This window comes from Molossus molossus, unplaced genomic scaffold, assembly GCF_014108415.1.
Source record: "Molossus molossus isolate mMolMol1 unplaced genomic scaffold, mMolMol1.p scaffold_m16_p_1, whole genome shotgun sequence".
Taxonomy (NCBI): domain Eukaryota; kingdom Metazoa; phylum Chordata; class Mammalia; order Chiroptera; family Molossidae; genus Molossus; species Molossus molossus.
The window spans coordinates 188,742,925-188,768,594 of record NW_023425344.1 but is presented as its reverse complement, the minus strand read 5'-3'; the positions used below and the strand labels follow the sequence as shown (position 1 = coordinate 188,768,594).

Here is a 25,670-nt window from a genome sequence, read left to right as displayed (position 1 = left end):
GTGAATGAGTCTTTTTTTTTTAAGTTTGACTTTTTCATATCGTCGTCTTTAACACTCGCTTGAACCTTCCAGGACTTGAAATTTAGCAGGTCATGGAACATGTATAGAAATTGTTCAGAGAATATGTTACATCCATGTAAAATCTTCAAATAACACCGGCGCTTTAAGTTATCTAGGTACTGAGCATGCTGATCTCTACTGCTAGGCTACATGGAGACTGACATAAAATCTATTCAAATTTATTTCTTAAAAACACATTTTAGTCTTTTTGTTAATACTATATTGCTGCTGTGGTGGAGAGATAGATATCTATATGTGATATGTATATATTTGAATATATGTATATGGTATATATGTAATATGTATAATGTTTTTACATTTTATTATTAATAGTAAAAATGATCACAAAATAGTGAAAGTGTTTGTTTCCTTTTTTTCTTTTGTATTTCAAGCAATTCACTTCCTAGTCCATGTTGAATTTTTTGTAGGAGGCCTTTGACTTTTGCTGTTACTGTTAACTGAACTACTCATCTTCTCCAGCTTCTTGATATATACTTTCAGTATTTATCAAAAGAGCTACAGGAAACGGCAAAGCCATCAGAACTACTTAAAAACAACACATATCACTTCTTAATATAGACTTTAGTTAATAACACTTTGATAGATAAGAAAAAAACAATTGTTTTGTTATCTTTTCTCTTTAAGGACACAGAGATAGCATGGATTTACAGAAACTTAAAGAAACGTTAGACAAGAAAGGAATATCCGTAAGTTAATCTTTATAACAGCACAATTCAATTTTATTTTGCTATTTTGAGGTTTAGTTCAAAATAGAATTAAACTTTTTTTTTCAGTAAGAATATAGTTTTAGCAGAGACCATCATCAACATGATGATCCCAAATATCTGAGGCTAAACACAATTTGGAAAAAGAAGAAACAATTATTGAATATGCAAAAAAATGTTACTAATAGCTTGAACTTAAAAATAAAGTAAATTACTTATTTAGCATTTAAAAAAATTATTCTTCCTTTTTGTTTCCCATTGACATAAATATTTATTGAGTTCAACTCTTTCCCAGGCTGAAAAGTTTATTAGAACATAACCCTGGCCCTTAAGGAACCTGTAGACTAGCAATAAGAAGCTAAATATGCCAGTAACTACAATATAATGTGCAAGTGCGTATTCAGTAAATGTTTCTTAAATAATGTTTTGAAATATTTAGTACAATTGGCAAAAAAGGTGTATTTCCCAGCAGAAAATTGGTTTTTTAAATTAACTGTTGCTTTCATAATATATTTCTCATAAATATTTAGAGCCTTAGGGGATATTGTAGCTACAGCAAGATAATTAAGACTAGAGAAGTATTAAGCTTCTTCTTTCCTTAAAGAACTTAAGTTGTGAAAATGATCAAGTGACAAATACATTGAAAATGGGATTTTTCCTGAAGTCGAAGCCAAGGAAATGATGACATAATGAGTTTCTATGTGTGATTATTTCTCATATGTCCATAGTTAGTTGTGCAATTACTTATTATCCTACATATAAAAGGTAGACTCGTGGCATTTTGATGATAAAATACATTTTTTTTTTTATCCTCACCAGAGGACATCTTTCCATTTTTTGTTCAGATAGAGTGGGGGGGGGGGAGAAACATCAATGTGAAAGGGACACATCGAGTGGTTGCCACCCGCACATCCCAGCCAGGGCCGGGGACAAACTGCAACCGAGGTACGCGCCCTTAGCAGGAACTGAACTCGGGTCTCTCTGGACCGCAGGCCGACACTCTAACCGCTGAGCCAAACCGGCCAGGGCCAAATACATTTTTTTTTTTAATAACATATATTCTGTTTAAAGTATTATACTAAAATGAATAACTTAGTTTAATGTCAATTAACTAGATTTTGTTAACCTGGGATTTAATTGGTGATTATATGCAAATTGAGATGGAATAATTACATGATGTTCTTTATCTTTTCATATTTTATTTGCCTTTAAGTTTGTATTTTTTATCTCAAATAGGACCAGCAGAAAGATATGAGAGATACGATTGTGGAGTATTCAGAGATGCCTAAATATCAGGTAAATTCTCTTTAGTATATGTGGGAGTCAAAGTCAGTTTAAAATATACATACACCTGTCCTGGTTGGTGTTGCTCAGTGGTTGGGGCGTCAGCCCTTGCACCAAAGGGTCTCACATTCAGTTCCTGGTCAGGGTCATGTACCTGGGTTGAAGCAGGTTAGATCCCCGGCCCTGGTCAGGATGGGTGCAGGAGGCAACCAGTCAATGTGACTCGCTTTGATCTTTCTTTCTCTCTCCATCCCTCCCACCCTCCTTTCCATTCTCTTTAAAAAACAATAGAAAAAAATACATTAGGTGAGGATTAACAAAAATTTAAAAAAAAAATAAAATATACATATACCTTTAGATGGAGGAAGGTAATAAGTTCAGTGGACTCATCGTAAGACTATAATTTGCATGGTATTTTCTAACCATTTTAATTCTGTGGCATACTTCTGTTCCAAAGATGTGAGTTTTTTTCATTATATGTAATACCTTAAATAGAATGAGAGAACTATATAAATGGGTTGAATGCATTTAGGTAACCTTAGCTGACACATGATGATGAAAGTAAAAAGGGGAAAAAAGTGAATGAGAAAAGGTAGTAAGAAGTAGGAAAACAAACAGATAAACCTCTACCAAAGCTGGTTTAATAATTCTTAAAATGTAGAGATGATATATCTACATTCCATATAGGGTTTTTCTTGAATAAGTTTTAACTGAAGTGGATTTTATAAGTAAATGAAGTGTTTTATGGATCTTTACAAGTTTTAGTAGAGCTTTTTATAACTGGAATTATTTAAGCTTAATAAAATTTCTTATCATACATTTTCCCTATATACAAATATACTTTTATTAAAAATGCATACCCAGTATATTATTTTGCTGTTATTTAGTTTATTTATGCTAGTTTAAGAAAGCCCATTGCCTCTTATTTTAGTTCTTCCTTACAATATATTTAGTTGTACTAGTGAGACATACATTATAATTTAGGTAGTGTATTTGTTCACTCTTTATTAGTGAATGTAATTTTTTAAGTGTTTTAATTTTGTAGTTGGATACTTGGAGTCCTAGAATTTAAGAGGTACTTGATATCAACCTTTCAGCATTAGTGATAAAACTTACTGACATAGATATCAGTCAGTGCCTGAGATGGCCTTTGACCCCATACCTATGCACTTGAATGACTGTAACCCAAGACTAGAAATCTTGTACTTATATATACTTATTTAGATGAGGTAAAATATTTCAAGCTGAAGATGTCAGAGAAACTTCTTAAAGGAAGTAAGATTTGGAAAAGCTGTGGGAAGATATGTAGGCAATTCTTTAGACAAAACGGTGTTTCAGATAGGAGCAGCATGAACAGTGGTGAGACAGAACATGGTAAAGCAAATGTTAGTTTTAGTAGTGAGAATAGGTTCATCATCTCAGGAAGTTCTAGAAGATAGGGCTTAAAATGGTCCAGTATGAGAGTAGTTTAGAAGTATATTTCTTGCTCATTGGGATGGCTCTTCATCCAGCCATTCGGGAATGCAGGTTAACTCTGGCTCATTTTATGGCTCTGCTATCCACCAAAGTCGTGTTATAGAGCACAGACAAGCACAGGAGAGGTTTTTATCAGCCGGGCCTAGAAGTAGCACACATTATTTGCTCTGAAATTCAAAGGGAGAGCATGTAGTCACGTGATCACACCTCACTGCAAAGGAGGCTTGGAAATGTAATTTAGCTGTTTGAATAAAGTAGGAGAGAGAGAATTTTGCTAGACCTTTTGCAAACTGCCACAGAGCCAGATACATAAATGCTTAAATATCGAGTGAAATATTTTGAAAAATTTGTTAGAGTCAAAGGAAACAGCCATTAAAGATTTTTTATTATCTTCGTAGGACCACTTATCCAGCAGCAGTGTACAGGATGGATGGAAGCAACCATAGACACAGGAGACTTAATAGGAAGTTCAATCAAAATTCAGGAGAGGGCCATGGCCGGTTTGGCTCAGCGGTTAGAGAGTCAGTCCATGGACCAAAGAGTCTCAGGTTTAATTCCGGTCAAGGGCACGTACCTGGGTTGCAGTTTGGTCCCTGGCCCTGGTCTGGGTCATGTGGGAGGCAGCCAGTCGATGTGTCTCTCTCACGTCTGTTCCTTCTCCCTCCCTACCCCCCTCCCTCTTCCCCCCTCCCTCCCTCCTCCTCTCCCCCTCCTCCCCCCACTCCATCTGAAGATAAATGGAAAAATATCCTCAGGTGAGAATTAAAAAAAAAAATTTCAGGAGAGGTAATAAGATCTTGACACAGACACATGGAAATTGAAAGAAAGAAGCTTCTTAGCCCAAATAATAGTGACTATTCTAGATCCATGTGTAGAAAAAAGTAAATTGAAAAGAATATGAATTAGTATGGGAGTAATTAAGTTGTTTAAAGTAAAGAAATGTGAGAGAACAGCAAGCCAATAGGGGCTTCTAAATGGTAGCTTTCAAGAGAAACAAAGGTCAGTGATATATAGTGACATAGGATATCGTCAAAAGGGGAAAAGTCAAGGTGAGGAGTAAACCTGAGATTCAAATGTTCCCTCTAGGAATTAAGAGGGGGGAAAATGGTACAGTGAAGTAATATTCATTGAGATGACAGGTGTTACGATGTTGAAGTAGTCATCACAGAATCAATGTAGAATTTCAAGAAGGGAGAATGTATAGTAGTTGCTGGTGCTTCAGAGAAAGCTAGAAGAAAAGATCTTAGACCACTGAATTAGGTGGCCTACAAGAATGCAATTTCATTATATTGGAGGATGCAAATTAAAAATTGCAGAGATTGTAAGGGAGTAGAGGAATTAATATCACTATATTCAACAGTAACAAGATGGTTTAAGAGCTTGAGTAACTACCAGGATGATTAAAGGCTTTTCTTGTTTTCTCAATTTGCTTAGGAAATAAATTTATAAATGTTTTAATATGAGAGAAAGGGAAATGAAAAGTGTTTAAAAAGTTGTAAATCTTGATTTATCTTTCAGTTTCTTATAATGAGGGTGAACTGACTGGAATTATTTTAAAAACAAGACACATTTCACCTATATTTTCTATTTCACCCGAGGATATTTTTCCACTGTTTTTCAGATAGAGTGGGAGGGAGGAAGGAAGGAAGAGAGAGAAACATACGTTGACTGACTGCCTTCCACACGACCTCAACCAGGGCCGGGAATTGAACAACTGTGGTATGTGCCCTTGACCGTAATCGAACCTGTGACGCTTTGGTCCGCAGACCAATGCTTCTGCTGACCAAACCAGCCAGGGCTATTTTCTGCCTCTTCATAGTGTCAGCATTCTAGTTCACCATGGTTAGAACTGCACTCCTACTTCTCCCTTACTACCAACAGCTAAGTCTAAATGGTTTTGCTTCCAAAACATTTTTTTAGTATTTCTACTTCTTTCAATTACCCTAAGGATGTCCTTCTCTAATTTTATTTCATTGAACTTTTAAAATATCTTTTAAAAAGGTATTACAACAGCATCATCACACATAGGTGGCATCATTTTTTTTTTTATCCTCACCTGAGGATATGTTTATTGATTTTAGAGAGAGAGGAAGTAACAAAGAGAGGGAAACATCAGTGTGAGAGAAAACATTGATTGGTCACCTTCTACATGTGCTCTGATGGGGGATCGAACCCACAACCTTTTGGTGCACTGGACAATGCTCTAACCAACTGAGCCATCTGGCCAGAGCGAGGTGGCATCATTTTGCTGTTGTGAAACATTTGTTATACATCGGAAATTGTTTAGGATAAGTGGACATTTCTTAATGGGAATGGGTAAACGTCAGGGTGTCCCCACAGATTTCACCTTTCAACAGTGAACCTATTAAATGAACTTAAAGCAGAAATATGCTGAAAAATTTTAAGTGAGCAGATAACGTCTGATATAAACAAGAAGAAATTACAAGTTTCTAAGAGTGGGTAGAAAAGTGGTGGCTGTGTTTTGAATTAAATAATTTTGAGTAATCTATTTAGAGGAAAAGAACTTCAAACTATAATATTAGAATATTAAGCTGTAGCTCATGATGGTAAAAAACTGAGTTCTTGGATATTTGTGGGTTATACACCCCTCTGAAAACTAAAGAGAACTGCAGACCCTCTTCACAGAAAAATGCACATCTACAAAAATTTTTCTGTTAAGGTATAGATTTTTATAAATACCTTGAAACACACTCATCAATCCCACATTAAAATTTCTGTCCTTGATGGTTCTATAAAATTAATGTCATTGCATCATATGGTATATATTAAAGAAAGTACTCAAATAAAGGAAATAAAAAATAACTAGAACTGGTTCCAGGAAACAACTAAAATGAGAAAGGAAATTAGAGTTGTTTCATGAGTACAGGAAAAAGATTAGCACTTTTCTGTTTGGTGGTATAAGTCACCTATAATGTAAAGAGTGTGGAGTATCGGAGGGTAGAAAAGCTTTGAAAATATTTTTTTTTGTGGTAGTAACTTTTTGGTGTTAATCCTCACTTGAGGGCATTTTTCCATTGATTTTTAGAGAGAGTGGGAGGGAGGGAGGGAGGGAGAGAAACATTGATTGGTTCCCTCCCACACAACCCCAACCAGGGCCAGGGATCAAACCTGCAACCCAGGTTATGTGCCCTTGACTGGAATTGAATCTGTGACCTTTGGTCTGAGGGCTGATGTTCTAACCACTGAGCCAAACCAGCCAGAGCTGGTAGTAACATTTTTATTTTTTATTTATTTATTTATTTATTTTTTTATCCTCACCCGAGGATATTTTTCCATTTTTTGTACAGATAGAGTGGGAGGGAGAGAGAGAGAGAAACATCGACATGAAGGGACACATCAAGTGGCTGCCACCCGCACGACCAACCAGGGCCGGGGACAAACTGCAACCGAAGTACGTGCCCTTAGCGGGAACCGAACCCGGGTCTCTCCGGACCGCAGGCCAACGCTCTAACCGCTGAGCCAAACTGGCCAGGGCGGTAGTAACATTTTTAAACTCATTGTTTCTGAGAGGTGGTAAAGGTTTGGACATCTTAATAGTGTGACCTGTTTATAGATGAAAAGAGGAAACAATGTGAAGGTATCAGATCTCCATATTAGCTGAATGCAATTTATTACTTCATCTGGAAAAATGAATAGGTGAAAAGAAGGAGGAGAGAATTAGCCATTATATACTAAAGTATTTTATGCAGGTAAAACAGTTGAGACATGAATATGTAGTGAAACATTTTTGTGACTAAAAATAATCCTCTACAAATAAGAATTTAATAAGTAGGTTTGGATTAGAAATTGATGAGACGGAATATATTGTCAATAAATACAAATTGGACAATTGGGTAGAAATTTGTAAACGCCTTTTTATCTTATGTCACTTCATAAACTCAGATGAATTCCAAATTTAGATGTAAAAATTAAAATAATAACCTGAGAAAATAGAAATATTAAGTTAGTAAAATCAGGGTGGTTCTCTAAACATATAAAGAATAGAAAATACTAAGGTATGGATGTAAAGAGGTTTAAGTACCTAAAAACATAAAGCGTATAGGTAAGTCAAAGCAAATTACAAAAAATTGAAATTTGATCAGATATATCTTTGTCATATAAATAACTCATAGAAATCAATAAGAATGCTTCTAAAAATACCCATAAGAAATCGCCCTATTATCATTGTCAGTGTTAGTGTAAAACAGGAGTAACAATAACAAGAAGGGTATTTTGATACAGTTTTTGAGATTAACATTGAAGAAAATAATTGTAATTTGTAATACACCCTTCAGTGTCCAGGTAGAATAAAGCATGTTAAGTAAACTAAAAAGATCTACTTAGGACAATGATTTGAAATTAATTTCAATCGTTTTAAAATTGTGTGTATGTACAATATGCAGAATGATACTCCTTCTGAAAGCACTTTGGAACATCTGAATTCTCATGCTGGATTTATTGAGTGCCACAAAACTTCTATTCCTCTCCATTCAGAACAAGGTGAGTGTTTTGACTATGTGAATTATGTTAGCATGATGTCCTGCCAAGAAACCCGTGGGCTTCATGTAATTCTTATGTTCAGCAGTGTTAGAGAGAAGATAAGTTATCTTATGAAAGTTATACTATTCCTAGAAACACTTTGTGTTTGGTTAGTTGATACTTTAAAAAATTTAGTTGTGTAACTTTTTTTCCCCCAATTTTCTTTAAGTGGAAAGTAGCAGTAGAAGGCCATCTGAAGAAACTCATGAAGTAGATTCCAAAGCAGCTTTACTTCCGGTTTGTACATTTCAATTAAAGAATGCATATTTTTTATTTAATTTTATTTTTGTTACAGATGTTTCTCCTTTTTTATCCCATTGACACCCTCCTCCCCAAACTCCCCCCCCCCCCCGCCCTGTCCCCGGCTTTGTTGTCCATGTCCAAGAATGCATATTTTTAAAGACACAGTTATTAGAGAAGAGCTAAAAGATGGTGATATTTTGACATTGTATTTGGCTTTAAAAATAATTTTTACCTGAGAAAATTGACATCTGCATGGTAGTTTTAGGGAAGAGTTTCTTCCTGTAGTTAACAGGTAGGATTTTTTAAAGAAAAAGTTATGCAAAAGAAAGAAAGGTAGGAACCTCTGTTTGAATTGAAACTTATTATATGTAGTCATTCCCAACCAATTGAGGTAATATTTGATTTTACAAACCCTCTTTAAAAGCAGACTCTGACAGAAAGCAGAAAAATTGTTTCTTTATAGTTAAGTATAGAAATCAGTGCTCTTAATTATGATCCTGGATTGTCAAGAACATTATTACCTTTCTGTTGTGAGGAGATAGATTGTTTTATTAAAATTCATACTATTGAAAAAATTAAGACAATAGGGAAAGGGAGTTAGTGAACAGAGTTTCACAGTCACAGTTACTCTTTTCTGGAAGGAAGCACAGTATTGCCCCAAATACAGTTCCACTAAAAATGACCTCACAGTGCCAAATTACAAAGCTCATGGGAGTCAGCCCTGGCAGGGTAGCTCAGTTGGTTAAAGCATTGTCCTGATACGCCAAGGTTGTGGGTTCAATCTCCAGTCAGGACACATGTAGGAAGCAACCAGTGAATGCATAAATAAATAGAACAACAAAGCTCTTAGGAGTCAATTTATACAGGTAGAATTAGAACTCTAATAACTGAAGATAGTAGAATTATTGGTTACAGAAGATTAAAGTAATTAAAGCCGTTTAAAAAAGTATTACAAGTATGAAAAAATTATTACTCAAAAAGACGGGCAAGTTTGAAAAAATCTAGAAATAAATAACTCATTGGTGATGAAAATAATAGAGGCACAGCAGAACAGAATTGCTAAGTTGAACCAGAATGTCATGAAAAATTATGAGATGGAAAATGTAATAAACAAAGAGACATGGAAAATATCTTTAAATTGGCCTTGAAAGAATAGACAGAATTCGAGGGGATTATAAATGGCTTAGAATTTTGCAAAATACTAAAATGAATGTTTGAATTCAGTAAGCATAGCCCAAACTGAGGAAGTACGAATAAATCCACAGCTAGAAATATTCTAAAACTACAGAATAAAAACTATGCACATATATACACAGGAAAAGACTTCAAAGAAAAGTGCCTAAATGGCCCTGGCCAGTTTGGCTCAGCAGTTAGAGCATCGTCCCGCGGACCAAGGGGCCACAGGTTCAGTTCCTGGTCAAGGGTTGCAATTCAATCCTCAGCCCTGGTTGGGGTTATGCTGGAGGCAGCCAGTCGATGTGATGTTTTTTTCTCCTTTCCTTCCACTCTCTCTTAAAAAATAATTGATGGAAAAAAGACCCTTGGGTGAAGTTTTTTTTTTTTAAATGCCCAAGTGTTACTAGTGATTTCTTTGTTCACAGTTTGCATGTTTTTTTAATTTTTCTCTTAATACTTGGATGTGTTTTTCTTTTGACAAGGGGCACATCTTATCTTTGAAGTCATAGAAACACATACATATTTAAAGAAAGTAGTTATAAAAAACTAGACTGTTGTAGGATATAACACTCATGAAATTCTTTTTTTTTTTTATCCTCACCCGAGGTCATTTTTTGATATTTTGTTCAGATAGAGTGGGAGGGAGAGAGAGAGTGAAAAACATCCACATGAAAGGGACACATCGAGTGGTCACCACCCACACGACCCAACCAGGGCAGGGGACAAACTGCAACCGAGGTACGTGCCCTTAGCGGGAACAGAACCCCGGTCTCTCCAGACCGCAGGCTGACGCTCTAACCACTGGGCCAAACCAGCCAGGGCTCATGAAATTCTTTATATTCACCTTGTGGAATGGCATTATGGTAGTTATATCCATTTATTATTTTATTAGTTCAGTTATATGAAATAAGGACTTTATATTATTTTTCAGCCTCTCATTCTTAAAACATACTGTAGGAAACAAAACAGTGCTAAACATTTATGCTTCATTTAGAGATATTTTTCTATAACTTTTTGTTTGTTTGTTTTTAACTAAAGGATTGGTTACAAGATAGACCATCAAACAGAGAAATGTAAGTAAGCCTTTTCTTATCATTAGCCTGTAAAGTATCATAGTCTTTTTTCTGCTCTTTGCATCATCTCTGTAATACTCCTTTATCAATGGGTAATGATTATTTTAGCATGTCCTGTCTTTATATATAAGAGATTGGGGTAACTCATTTATTATGAGTTACTATATTAATTTAAATTTTATATAGTTATACTATACTTATAGAATAATTACAACTCTACTGAAGTCATTCTTATGATAGAATTATGATTTTATTTCGTTTTCAACTTAATCTTGAATACATTTATTCAAAGACCTAGTTTGGGACTTTAGTTTTTGTATTTGCATAATTATTCTGCCTATCGTTTTAATCAACAAACCTTGCACTGGTTTTGGGAAGCACTTCAATACACAGTGTGCATTAGAAAGCTTCCATCCAGGGAGATCCACTCGAAAACTGATGGCAATCCAGAACCAATAATAGAAACAGAAGGCAATCTGACAAGCAATCATCCCCAGAAAGTAAAAAAATTTAGTACAGATTAAACATAGAGATAAAGAAGACTCAAAGATAATTTCTGTGTTTCCAGCCTGGGAATTAGTATTTTAGGATTCCAAGGAACATTTTTAAAAGCCTTTTAACATCAGTTTGATACTGGAAGTATGGTAGAGTTACACTCTGATATGGACTACTTGAGAAGGGAAACCAATTTGATAGAAATTACCATATATTCCACAGTGTTTTCCCCATTTCCTTCTGTGCATCAGAAAAAGATGTGAATATATACAAAAGAAAATAAACCAAATGCCACATGGATATGCAGTTGTTGAAAATCTTTGGGTACCCTGGCCCTGAATGGCATTTGGAAAACCAATCTATAGCAGACCTCCTCAGAGAATACTCTTTTATAAATAAAAGCATGGAATATAAATATAGAATAGGTACTTAAAGTTGATTTGTTATTATTTTTAACCCTCACCTAAGTATATGCTTATTGATTTTGGGTGAGGAGAGAGAAACAGAAACATCATTGTGAGAGAACGTTGATTGGTCGCCTTCCATATGTGCCCCAACTGGGGATTGAACCTGCAACCTAGGTATGTGCTCTGATGGGGAATTGAACCCACAACCTTTCAGTATATGGGATGACACTCCAACCACCTGAGCCACACTGGCAAGAGCAAAGTTGATTTTGATTTAGCTAACAAGAGAACATTGTCTTACAGATGTTGACCCTTAGAAGTACCCAGAAAGGCAGAGATAGTCAGCATTATTTGGGTGCTGAGAAAAGAGGGGTTTATCAGCAGCAAAGAATGATGCTAGGGTCGAAATACTTATAAAAAATTTTTATGTTCTTGTGGTGAAAATCAAGAAGAAATAATCAGGATCAGATAGACTATAATAACTGGAAAGAAACTGCAAAGGTTTTTTACTCCAGAGGTCCTTTCTGGTCTAGTTCTTTTGGTCTTCCGCAAGGCACATAGCTGTATAATGGGAGAGCTAAGCCTCTTACCCATTTTTCTTTATTTCCATTTCACTCTCCTTTACGTCTGTTTCTCTAATTTGCACTGGAATCATGAGATTAATAGAACCACCGCACGTGGTACCAGTATACATTGATATGAATAATACATTCAATATTGGAAAATTTTGCTCAGCATTAGAAATTAAGTTTTGCAAAATGACATCTATTTTCTTTTCTCTCAGTTCTTTGCTCATCTACTCTATTGGAAGTATTTTTAGAATCCTACAAAGGCATTGTTATATTGGAATCTCCACAAATAGAGACATCATGGAATATTGTACTCTGTTAGTGTTGAACTATCAGTTTGGCACCAGACTACTACTAATATTTATATAGGCATAAATTGGAGGTACAGGGTGTTGATAAAGTTATATGCATATGGATATATATATGTTTGTGTATGAATTTGGCATTATCTTAAGGGAAATGGCAAGTAAAGTTGTGACATAACAGTACATTTTCTGGTGTTTCTTTAGATCATCTGAAGAAGGAACATTAAATGGTGAGTCCTTGTGGTATATTTAATGTGGAAAAAAGTGGTCATATATGATTTATTATAGCAAACTACCACCTTTCCCCCTTCATCCCTGTGACCCAGCCTGCTCCTCTTTTTATATTTCTGTTTTTAGTGAATGATGGTGCTGTTTCAGTTAGCTGGGTAAAACCTGAGTGGGAGCTATTCTTGACCCCCTTGACCTTGCACTCACAAAGTCCTGTTGTAGTTGCCTCCTAAATATCTCTAGAATTCACCTTCCACTGTACATTCTGCAGCTTTCAGTTTAGAACTTCATCATTTTTAAACCTTTTATTGAAGTATATAATATGTATACAGAAAAGTACAGGTAAGTCTCCATGTAATTGGCCCCCAGATCCCAAAACAGAATATTGCCAATGTTCCAGCTCCTTGTATCCTCTTGTTAGAACCTCTGCCCCCAAATAACACAGTAGATTAGTTCACGTGTGTGTGGTAGGTATATAAATGGAATCATACAATATGTACTCTTGTAATACAATATGTCTGACTTCCTCCTAACATGTTTTATGAGAGTCATCGGTATTGGCTTTGTATAGTGGTAGTTTATGTATTCTCACTACTATACACAATTTCCTTGTATGGAAATACTGAATTTACTTACTTATACTACTATTTGATGGGCATTTCAGTAGCTTCCATTGTGTGGCTATTATGAATAGTGCTGTTAGGAGCATTCTTGTTCATGTTGTTTGGGAAGTAAACCTAGGAGCAGAATTGCTAGGTAGGAGGATATGCATATGTTCACATTTAGTACTTACTGCCAAATAGGTTTCCAAAGTGGTTGTGCCATTTGTCCTCCCTTCTAGTCTACCTTCTATTCTGCCATCAAGATGATTCTTCTAAAAGATCTGATCTTGTCACTCCTCTGCTTTACATTTTCCCCACTGTCATTGCACAAAACCCAGTATCCTTTCTTAGCATGGCATATTTGGCTCTTAATAATTTGGTATTCCTTGCTTCTTTAGCTTTACCTTCTACAGGTATGCCTGTAGTCTTGCTCTTTAATTTGCAATCTTGGTTGCATATCCCATTGCTTGTAGGGGGTCATTTGTATGAGGATACATACCTACAGACTTAGACTAATTTGAAGTGAGATCTGGATAGGTGTATGTTGAAAAAGCCCCACAGGTGATTCTTTTATCAGCCTTCAACCTCTCTTCAACTAGGAGGCATTTGGTACCCTCTCCTCTATAATCTTATTGTATGTGTGTGTATACATATACTTTATACTTATCACACAGTATTAAAACTTTTGACTAACTTCCTTCTGCATGACAGATACTTTATATTCTAGATGCTTAACACATAGCATATTTTACTTATTTTTCATCTTTCTCACTCCAGTTAAAAAGTAAAGTCCTCACCCTGGCCGGTTTGGCTCAACGGTTAGAGCATCGGCCTGCGGTCCAGAGAGACCTGGGTTCGGTTCCCGCTAGGGGGGCGTACCTTGGTTGCAGTTTGTCCCTGGCCCTGGTTGGTTGTGCGGGTGGGAGCCACTCGATATGTCCCTTTCACGTAGATGTTTCTTTCTCTCTCTCTCTCTTCCTCTCTCTCCCTCCCACTCTACTTGAACATAAAATGGAAAAATGTCCTCGGGTGAGGATTAAAAAAAAAAGAAAGTAAATTCCTCAGTTATATTTAGAGATGGAGGAGGGGCTTTTTTCATGTTTCATATTCCAGAAGTTCATCTTTTCATGGTCATCCCACTAATATAGTTACATGACTACAGGCCTCAGCTCCCAAAGGTCCAAAACTAAAAGATATTTCTCTTTTTGAGTAGGGGGTATAGGAAACATGCATTTATGACAAGAGAGTGTGAAACATGTGCTTTTTCCCTTCCAGGTGTCTTGAGTGCACACTTAACACTCATCTGGCATAATGAAATAGGGTAATATGGCACATGATGGACATGTTTTATGGTTTTTTTCTGGTTTTTTTGTGAAGAGAGAGCTTACATGAAGGAAACTTAGGATGATTATATGAGAATGTCTGGGCAAAAATTTATGTTGCATTAAAAGGGGCTTATTTGTTCACTTGGTATTTTAGGTCTCGCTTCTCCATTTAAGGCAGTTATGGATACAAATTACTATTACTCAGGTTGGTAATATTAAAAACAAAATTTAATAGTATTTTTAACTTTTAGGGATTTCATTATTTCTCTCTCATTTTTATGCAGCTGTGGAAAGAAATAACTTGATGAGATTATCTCAGAGCATTCCATTTACACCTGTGCCTCCAAGAGGTAAATCTAAAAAGTAAAGAAATAAAAGAGAAAATAAACCATTTATTAATATATGATTTTTAGCTATACTATAAAACATGGGTGCTGGCAGAAGAATCACATTAAGAATGTTGATTTCATAGAAGTTTAATTAGCCTGACTACTACAAGAGTCAGGAATGTTTAAATAGAAAAGGGAAGTATCAAAAGTATTGAATTTCTCTGTATCTTGCATATCCAAAAGCAGTGCTGTACTCCAATTCAGAAAAACTCGTAAGCCAATGTCTAGTAGTGAAGGCGTAGATAAATAGACTTTGCAGAGTTTGTGGAACAGAGACTTCTACCTGCTTTCTAAAAGTTTTTTTGTGTGAAAATTATTACAGTTTTAAAAACTCGATTATGGTCATTTGTTGCCCTTTAACTACTTTTATAAAACTACAGCTTGACTTATTTCTTCTGTTTCTTACTTAATCTTAATCAAAGATACCTTTCAGTTTTTATTCTACATTGTCTTTTTCAAAATGTCATAATTTGACCTTAAACTGTATTCATTCATGTTACAGGTGAGCCTGTCACAGTGTATCGCTTGGAAGAGAGTTCGCCCAGCATATTGAATAACAGCATGTCTTCTTGGTCACAGTTAGGCCTCTGTGCCAAAATAGAGTTTTTAAGTAAAGAGGAGATGGGAGGAGGTTTGCGGAGAGCTGTCAAAGTACAGTGTACCTGGTCAGAACATGATATCCTCAAATCAGGGCATCTCTATATTATCAAATCTTTTCTTCCTGAGGTGGTTAACACATGGTCAAGTATTTACAAAGAAGATACAGTTCTGCATCTCTGTCTCAGAGTAAGTGCTAATGAACGCATAACAGTGGGATATTATTTAAGCTTCATGTTTTCACTTCTAAAATATAATAAACCAAATAAAATCTTAGTTTTAATGTTGAACAAGGGTTTGTTTTTTCTGTTCTGTAGGAAATTCAGCAACAGAGAGCAGCACAAAAACTCACATTTGCCTTCAACCAAATGAAACCCAAATCCATACCATATTCTCCAAGGTAAATCTTTAAATTTTTCTGGGATCTGTTAGTGTTAGGTGTATAAAATTCTCTTTTGACCTTATTATTGATGTTGAATATGTAATTATTTACTCCTTTTTAAAGATCAATTAGAGTGTTATTACCGTATCTGGTAGTAATATCTATAATCATTTTTCATAAGGTTCCTTGAAGTTTTCCTGCTGTATTGCCATTCAGCAGGACAGTGGTTTGCTGTGGAAGAATGTATGACTGGAGAATTTAGAAAATACAACAATAATAATGGTGATGAGATTATTCCAACTAATACACTGGAAGAGATCATGCTAGCCTTTAGCCACTGGACCTATGAATATACAAGAGGGGAATTACTGGTACTTGATTTGCAAGGTAAATTTATTAAAATATTGCTAATGTGAAATTGTACAGTAGGTTCTCACCTCTTCATGTGTTATGAATAATGTACAGAAATCCGCTAATTTATAGATAGGTAAAATCTTAGGCCATAATTAACTTACTTTATTTTAAAAGTAAGTCAATAATAGCCATAACATAATCATCAGGGCCCTGAATCATGGGATATGGCTGTCTTAATTGTTCTTTAGGTAATACAGATGTTTTGATAAGCAAAAATACCCTGTTCTACTCTTACATGTGTAGCCTTAGTCTTTTTAAAGTATAAAGACTGTTTCTTTAAAACACTAATAAGTATCTCTGTTGTTCCTGGTGTTTGTTTGATCTCACTGAACTAAACTACCTAAATGTTTAGTGGATTAAAACAATAATTTTATTTGCTTGTATTTCTTTGGTTGGGGAATTTGGATGAGGCACAGTGGGGATTGTTTATCTCTGCTGTTCCCTCGGAGAGTTTGAACGGCTGGATACTAGCTTGCACAGCTTGACTGGAGTCGAATGTTTGAGTTCTCTGTTCAGTGACAGCTGAATTCCTCAGGTCTCCACCAAGTGACTAGCTAACTTTTGCTTTTTTATAGCATTGGAGTTTCGGGCAGCTAGACTTCTTAAATGGTAACTCTCTTCTTCCAGAAAGAAAGCAGAAACTCTTAGAGCTAGGCCCAGAACTAACCCAGATCCTTTCTGCCACATTGTACCGGTCAGGGCAAGTAATAAGAACAGCCCAGATTCCAAAGGTAGGGAATAGATTTCAGCACTTGGTAGGTGGAGTAGCATGTTACAAAGGAGGGAAAAACTGATCACAGCCGTCTTGGTAGACAGTGTGTGTCTCATGTAAAAGAAAAAAAGAAAGAAATTGTGACTGGGAGAGGGTAGATTTGCTTAGCATCATGTCAGTGCAGCTCCATGGCAGGGCCAGAGGAAAGTAAAATTGAGCAAGTTGCTAGCTCTGCTGGGATGATAGCTTTCATAATTTTTCCCATAAAGAGCAGTCTTAATTTCATATGTTAACAGACCAGATTTCAAAGTCACATAAGAACATTTGCTTAGAATGTTTATCACTTGATGACTTCTTTCATTATATAGATACAAATATAAAGTATTTGTTGTAAAGCAAACAGTTGGTATTGATTAGGCTCAAGAAAGAAAATCTGTGTAAATGACTATTCTTTTTTTCAGTCATTTTACATAAATGATTAAATGGTGTATATATAGTGAAAATCTGGTGAATATTATTAGAAAGGCCAATCCAGTTAAGTGGGAAGGATCTTAAAGTATATTCTTAAAGAATTATCATTTAATTGTCTCCAAATATATAGGAAGTAAGGCTAAACAGATTTTGTCTGAACTATTAGTTAAAAACATGTCAATTATGTTCAGTAATTGAAGTGGTTGTGATGTTCTCTACATACTTAATGTGTTCATGGAGCTTTTTTCTCAGAAATATATATATATTTTTTATCCTCACCAAAGGACATTTTTCCGTTTTTTGTTCAGATAGAGTGGGAGGGACAATGGGGAAGAGAGAGAGAGAGAAACATCGATGTGAAAGGGACACATCGAGTGGCTGCCACCCGCACAACCAACCGGAGCCAGGGATAAACCGCAACTGAGGTACGCACCCTTAGCGGGAACCGAACCTGGGTCTCTCTGGACCACAGGCCGACGCTCTAACCGCTGAACCAAACCAGCCAGGGCTCAGAAATATTTTAAATGATTACTACAAATAAGTTAAACAATGTAGAAAAATATAAAGAACAAAGTATTCTCTTCTTTACTGGTTTTTTTTTCGTGTGAAGACAAATACACAAATGGAGGTGCTATTTTTCTTATTTTTAATCATTTTGTTTTGTGAATTTTTTTTTTTAATCCTCACCTGAGGACATTTTTCCATTTTTTTATTCAGATAGAGTGGGAGGGAGAGAGACGAAGAGAGAGGGAGAGAAACATCGATGTGAAAGGGACACATCGAGTGGCTGCTACCCACACAATCCAACCAGGGCCGGGGACAAACTGCAACCGAGGCACACGCCCTTAGTGAGAACCGAACCTGGGTCTCTCTGGACTGCTGAGCCAAACTGGCCAGGGCTGTGTTGTGATTTTTCAACTAGAAACATGGTGTATGTGGGTGTGAGAGAAAGAGAGAGAGAATTTTGGGAGGGAGCTAAGAAATTGGTTTTTTTTTAAATTATTCCTTTTAATAGCTGCATGATAGTCTCTAGTATGTATAGTATGATTTATATCCTCTATTGAGAAACATTTACCCTATTTTTAGTTCTGTTTTGATTTGGGGGTTTTGAGAGCTATTACAAACAAGGCTATAACAAACATACTTCTGTACTGCTACTTTTATTTCCATAAAGTAGATTCCTGAATTGTCTTTGCAAGAAGAGATAAGTCCTGTTTTAATAGGTACTGCCAGGTTACTTTCCAAAGGTTGGAGGAATTTATATTAAACACTGTGCGTGAATGCCTGTTTCGCCTCAATTTCTCCAGGACTGAATATTCTTAATTTTTGCCAGTTTGATGAGTAGAAAGTAGTATCATGTTTTAATTCTGGCTTTTTAAAAATTGTGAAATGTAACCATTTTATTAGATTTTATTCTAATGTGTTAAATATTTGTGATTATACATGTCAGTTGGGTTCTCTTTTTTTTTAAGTTTTTTTTTTCTTTATTGATTTTAGAGAAAGAAAGTGAGAGGGAGAGAGAGAGAGAGAACATCAATGAGAGAGAACATTGCCCGCCTCCTGCATGCCCCCCAATGGGGATTTGGCCCACAACCTGGGCATGTGTCTTGACTGGGAATTAAACTGGCAACCTCTTGGTGCATGGGTCAATGCTCAACCACTGAGCCACACTGGCCAGACCAGTTAGTGTTCTTTATTTACTTATCTGAATGAAGAGGTAGGAGAGCTGGAGGAAAAGGAATTTGTTCACAATTTTATTCTTTATGATATCTGAATCTTTTTAATCCTCACCCGAGGATATTTTTCCATTTTTTGTACAGATAGAATAGGAGGGAGAGAGAGAGAGAAACATCGACGTGAAGGGACACATCGAGTGGCTGCCACCCGCACGACCAACCAGGGCCGGGGACAAACTGCAACCGAAGTACATGCCCTTAGCGGGAACCGAACCCGGGTCTCTCTGGACCGCAGGCCGACGTTCTAACCGCTGAGCCAAACCGGCCAGGGCATGATATCTGAATCTTTTTAAAGAAGATACATTCATGCCCTGGCCGGTTTTGCTCAGTGGTTAGAGCGTCAGCTCGTGGACTGGAGAGTCCCGAGTTCAGTCCCCCCTAGGGGCACATACCTCAGTTGCAGTTTGTCCCCACCCTGTTTGGGGTCATTTGGGTGGCAACCACTCAATGTCTCTCTCACATCAATGTTTCTCTCTCTCTCTTCCTCCCTCTCTCCCTCCTGCTCTATCTGAAGATACAAAAATGTCCTCTGGTGAGGATAAAAGAAAAAGAAGATATATTCATACAGGGTGGGGCAAAAGTAGGTTTACAGTTGTGAGAATACGGAATACAGTTTGTTCTTGCATTGTTATTTATTATAGTGTTATTTTCCATGCGAACAACTGTAGACCTACTTTTGCCTCACTCTGAGTGTTAGTGTGTGATTTTTTAAAAATCCAAACTTTTTAAATGGCCTGTAGATTATGCTTCTGTGAACCTAGGTGTTCTTTGCTAACTGAGATGAAACGATGGCAGATTGTGTAGACTTTTTACATAAGCAGATATGTGCTTGCAACCTTGACCCTGTTTCATCAGAAGCTGGTGCCATCAGGAGCTCACATGCATACCTACCAACTCTGACATTTAACTCTGAGTTACATTGCAGGAGCTGTGTCCCTGGTACAATATGAAGTCATAAATCAAGTTATAAAATATCACGAGAGGAAAACACTCTTTTGAATAATTTAATATTATATAAATGTTGATGCTATAAAATCTCATGACTTTTTATTGTGCAAATGTCAATGTTTACATCAATCATAAAATAAATTATCTTTTTTACCTATGCACATAAAGGCGTGGGTGAAAATTTGACTGACCCATCTGTGATAAAAGCAGAAGAAAAGAGGTAATAAGTTTTAATAATTTTATTAAGACAATTTCATAATTTTAAGTCCTATATTTCTGCTTGCATAAACTAACGTTTTTTTTAATTTAAACTACCAATGCTATAGATCCTGTGATATGGTTTTTGGCCCAGCAAATCTAGGAGAAGATGCAATAAAAAACTTTAGAGCCAAACATCACTGTAATTCTTGCTGTAGAAAGCTTAAACTTCCAGGTAAACATTTTCTTAATCAGTGTAATGTATAAATTGCTAGTAAAGTTTGTTACTACGATACTTTATAAGGCCAGAAGCACAAATACATGTTGTTCATAAATGGATCTATGCTTTCTTTCATTACTTATAAAAACACAGTTTATTTATGTGTCTTTTAGTTTCCAGGAATTGTGCTAGATGTTGACAATACAATAGGGAACTAGACAAACATGGTCCCTCCTCTCAATGGAGTTTAGTCAAATCTTGAAAATTGACAGGATTAACAGAGTTATAGGACTGTCATAAATGCCGAGCAGAAAAAATAGAGCAGGTAAGCAGATCACTTAACACAAACATAGAGGTCAGGAGATACTACCTGGGGAACTGACAGCTTTTCCTAAGATTGAGGATGAATAGACTTTCAAGTTAGCCTGTCAGAGTTGGCAGGAATATTCCATGAAGCAGGAATAGGAACTACAGATATATTCTCTCATGATAGTAACTTCATCTTTGTATTTGAAGAATTACAAGTTACTATTGAATTGTGGGTTATAGCATAAACCTGTGGTTCTCACCTTTTAGTGTGCATCAGAATTTCCTGTGGAACTTTTTTAAAAATTAGATTCCTGGGATTCACCCTTGAGCTGTATTTTTCATTATAAACAATAATGTAGGAGTGAAGAGCTTAGACTTAGGAGCCAGAGTGCATGGCTCCAGAAAATACCTATAGCATAGAGGCTTTTTTGTTTTTTTTGTATACTGACCTTGTATCTTGCAATCCTGCAACCTTGCTAAATTCACTTAGTTCTGTTTTGGGGGAAGGGGGTGTAAACTTTTTGGAATTTTCTGTGTAGACAGTAGATGCAATTTTATTACTTTCTTTCCAACCAATATTTCTTTTATTTTTAAATAGGAATAGTGAGCACAGACACCTTGCTTTTGTTCCTAATCTTAAGGGAAAAGCATTTAGTCTTTTACAAAACATTGAGATGATGTTGGCTGTAAGGATTTTGTAGATATGCTTTATTAGGTTGAAGACATATTCTTCTACTCCTTGTTTCTTAAAAATGCTTGCCTTGAATGTATATTGAATTCATACAGTGAATTTTGTGCATATATTTATGTAACCATGTGGTTTTTCTTCTTTAATTGGTTAATATTATGTGGTATTACATGGGGTGATTTTTGAAATGTTGAACCAGTCTTGGCATTCCTAGGACACACTCCACTTTGTCATGATATATTATCTTTTTCATGTATTGCTGGATTCAGTTTGCTAAAAATTTCTTGAGGATTTTTGTATCTCTGTTCATGAAAAATACTGATATATGGCTTTTTTTTTTTTCTTGTACTCTCTTGGTCTTGTTTTGGTATCAGGATAATACTAACCTTAAAAATAAGTTGTAAGTGTTTACACAGCTTCTGTTTTGAGGACTAGATTGTATTGATATTGTCCCCACTTTAAGTGTTTGGTAGAATTGTCCAGTGAAATCATCTCAGTCTGAAGTTTTATTTTTTTCGTAAATGTAGGACTGTTGGGGTTATCAGTTTCTTTTTTAATGAATTTTAGTAGTTTGTGTCTTTAAAGGAATTGGTTAATTTAATTTAAATTGTCACATGTATGAGCATAGAGGTTTTTATATTAATATCTTTTTTTTTTTTAAATCCTCACCCGAGGATATTTTTCTATTCTTTGTTCAGATAGAGTGGGAAGGAAAGAGAGAGAGAGAGAGAGAGAGAGAGAGAAACATCGACGTGAAAGGGACACATTGAGTGGCTGCCACCCACACAACCAACCAGGGCTGAGGACAAACTGCAACTGAGTTACATGCCCTTAGCGGAAACCGAACCTGGGTCTCTCAGTACCACAGGCTAATGCTCTAACTGCTGAGCCAAACCGGCCAGGGCTAATATCTTTTTTTTTTTAACGTCTGTAGGGTTTGTGGTGAATTATCTCTTTCATTATGGTAATGCTTTTTTCCTTGGTCAGTCTGGCCTAAGGTATATCACTTTTATTGATATTTCAAAGCACCAGCTTTTGTTTTCATTGTTTTACTCTATTTTCTGTTTTCAATTTTGTTGATTTATTCTCTCTTATTATTTCCATCTTTCCTTGTTCAGTGTTTACTTTGTTTTTCTCTAGTTTAAGTTTTATTATTGGTTTGGATTAGATTGGCTTGGATTATTGGTTTGAGACGTTTTCTAATATAGTATTTAGTGCTATAAATTTATCTCTAAGCATTGTATTAGCTGCATCCTATAAAGTTTGGTATATTTTACTTACTTTAAAATATTTCTTATTTCTCCTGAGATTTCCTTTTTGACCTATGGATTACTTTAAAGTGTCTTTAAATTCTCAAGTATTTGTAGATTTTCTGATTATCTTTGTTATTTTTTTATTTCTTTTTACAAACAACAACAACAACATGTTTTTATTGGTTTTTAGAGGGTGGGGGGAGAAGCATTGATTGGCTCCCTCCTGCATGCCCCCTACTGGAGATCAAGCCTGCAATCTGGGAGATCAAGCTTGGTTGGCCCTGACCAGGAATGAACGCATGACCTCTTCGTGCATGGGATGGCACTCAACCACTGAGCCACACCAGCCAGGGCTTAGTTCTTGTTTAATTTCGTTATGATAAGAGAATATACGTTACATGATTTCAATTAAACAAAAACTTTAACCATATATAGCCTCTCTGGTGAACATTGCATATGCACTTGAAGAGAATATTTTATTGTTGGGTGGTGTGTCTATAAATGTTAATTAAGGAGCCCTGGTCAGGTAGCTCCGTTGGTTAGAGCGTCGTCCCAGTACACCAAGGTTGTGGGTTCAATCCCTGGTCAGGAAACATACAAGAAACAATCAGTGAATGCGTAAATAAGTGGTACATCTCTCTCTCTCTCTCTCAAATCAATCAATAAAAAATTTTTAAATGTTAATTAAGGAAGTTTTTTTATAGTATTCCAATTTTTTATATCTTGTTGATTTTCTGTTTAGTTTTCTATTGATTACTTAGAAATAAGGTCTCTAAGTATAATTGTGGATTAATCTGTTTTGCCATTCTATTCTGTTTTCCCTTGGTGTATTTTGAAACTTTGTTCTTAGGTGCATACACATTTACAGTTCTTGCCTTCTTGGTGAATTGATTCTTTTTATCGTTATGTAATGCCATGCTAATTTTTCTTGTTCTTGAGTGTACTGTGTCTGATACTAACATAACTACTCTAGCTGTCTCTTGATTAGTGGTATCATCAGATATCTTTTCCCATTCTTTTACCTCTATATATTAGTTATATTTGAAATGAGTATCTTATAGACTGCATATAGTTGGGTCCTGCATTTAACCTATTTTTTGAAATCTGACAATTTCCGTCTTTTAATTGGTGTTTCACAACCTTTATATTTAATGTAATTGTTGATGTGGTTAGATTTAGACTGCTGTTTGTTTTTTTTCTGATTGATGTCTGGTTTATTTTTTGGTGGTGATGGGGTTCGCCTCTTGTTTTAATATTCTGTCTTTACATTTAGTTTTTTTACTGGTTTGCTTTTATTTTCCTTATCTAAGAATGTATGTATTTTTGCCTTCATTCCTGTAGGATATTTTCACTGAATCTAGAATTTTAAGTGGACACTGCTTTTTTTTTTTTTTTTAAGCATTTAAAAATATTGCCCAAGGATATTTTTTCATTGATTTTAGATAGAGTAGACGAGGGAGGAGGGGAAGAGAGAGAAACACGTCGATTGGTTGCCTTCCGAACAGGCCCTGACTGGGACCAGGGATTGAACCCGTGACTCCTCCTCAATGCTCTGGCTGATGTTCTAACCACTGAGAATACAGGCCAGGGCCAGTTATAGCTTTCTGTGAGCTTATTCTGTTTTAGGTTTATTTAGCTTCTTGAATTTGCATATTTATGACCTAAAATTTGGGGAGCTTTTAGCTCTTCTTCAAATACTTGTTTTTCATCAGTCTCTTGGTATGTTTTTTTCAGGTTCACACAGTAAAAATTTTAGACTTTTTTTTTTTTTTTTTTTTATCCTCACCCGAGGACATTTTTCCATTTTTTTTGTTCAGATAGAGTCGGAGGGAGAGAGAGAGAGAGAGAAACATCGACGTGAAAGGGACACATCGAGTGGCTGCCACCTGCACGACCAACCAGGGCCGGGGACAAACTGCAACCGAGGTACATGCCCTTAGCGGGAACCAAACCCGGGTCTCTCTGGACCGCAGGCTGACTCTCTAACCGCCGAGCCAAACCGGCCAGGGCAAGACCTTTTTATGTTGTCCCCCAGGAACTTGAGACTCTGATTTGCCCATGCTTACCTTATTAGTTAATAGCACTATTAGGGCTTGAATTATTTAATTAACAGTTCATGTTCTAAATGCCAGTTCTATTTTATGTAGAGATAAAAGTATAAGAGTATATGCATGACTATGGTTAGTTTAAATTATAAATTTGATATTACTGCATTCAGTTTTTCAGTTCTGCAACTGTTGTATTATGTGTCTATAACTCCTTACGTGATTTCATCCTACTCCATAGCTATAAATGCAGTCTACATACTGATAGTATCAAATTTAACTGAAGCCTTAATTTCTTTCTTGAGCTCCTATTTCTATATTCAGTTTCCTACATTTCTATTTGTATACCCTAAAGCATCTTTATAAGTAACATGTTCATTCCGAACTCTTTACTTTTATTTACCACTCTTTCTCACAAAACTGCTTCTCCATTTGATTAACGTTACCCAATTGCTCAGGCTCAAAACCTAAAAGTTAATTCTTTTTTTCTCTCGCCTTTGATAGCCAATCTGTCAAATTCTGTCTACTCTAATTCTGAAATCTCTATTGAAATTATAGATTTCTCTTCATCTTCAATTGCTACCAGTTCTTTCCTAGATTCTTGACAGTTGCCCCCTAACAGGACTTCACATGACAATCAGAATAGGCATTTAAAGCAAATCTAATTATGTTTCTCCCTGAAGACTGCTTAATACCTTCCAGTGGATCTTCATTGTAATCTGTACTCCTTATCATAGTTTGCATCCCATAAAACTGGGGTCAGGAAAGCTTTACTGTAAAAGGTAAGGTAGCAAATATTTT

The 25,670-nt window shown here is 35.9% G+C and overlaps 1 protein-coding gene across 8 annotated transcripts in view; it reads left to right on the top strand.

Moving 5' to 3' along the window:
• TRPM7 (transient receptor potential cation channel subfamily M member 7) overlaps positions 1-25,670 on the top strand; it is a 124,486-nt gene that overhangs the window by 97,552 nt on the left and 1,264 nt on the right. For 3 of the 8 annotated variants that reach the window (XM_036240640.1, XM_036240602.1, XM_036240630.1), the window contains 13 exons: positions 706-767; positions 2,022-2,081; positions 7,949-8,045; positions 8,254-8,321; positions 10,542-10,576; positions 12,557-12,582; positions 14,662-14,712; positions 14,792-14,857; positions 15,399-15,682; positions 15,811-15,893; positions 16,057-16,262; positions 20,325-20,376; positions 20,483-20,589. In XM_036240640.1, the coding sequence (XP_036096533.1) occupies positions 706-767; positions 2,022-2,081; positions 7,949-8,045; positions 8,254-8,321; positions 10,542-10,576; positions 12,557-12,582; positions 14,662-14,712; positions 14,792-14,857; positions 15,399-15,682; positions 15,811-15,893; positions 16,057-16,262; positions 20,325-20,376; positions 20,483-20,589 (1,197 nt within the window). Of the gene's footprint in view, positions 1-705; positions 768-2,021; positions 2,082-7,948; positions 8,046-8,253; positions 8,322-10,541; positions 10,577-12,556; positions 12,583-14,661; positions 14,713-14,791; positions 14,858-15,398; positions 15,683-15,810; positions 15,894-16,056; positions 16,263-20,324; positions 20,377-20,482; positions 20,590-20,747; positions 20,789-25,670 lie in introns of those variants that run through there. The other 5 variants (XM_036240622.1, XM_036240612.1, XM_036240645.1 and 2 more) reach the window with 5 other exon arrangements.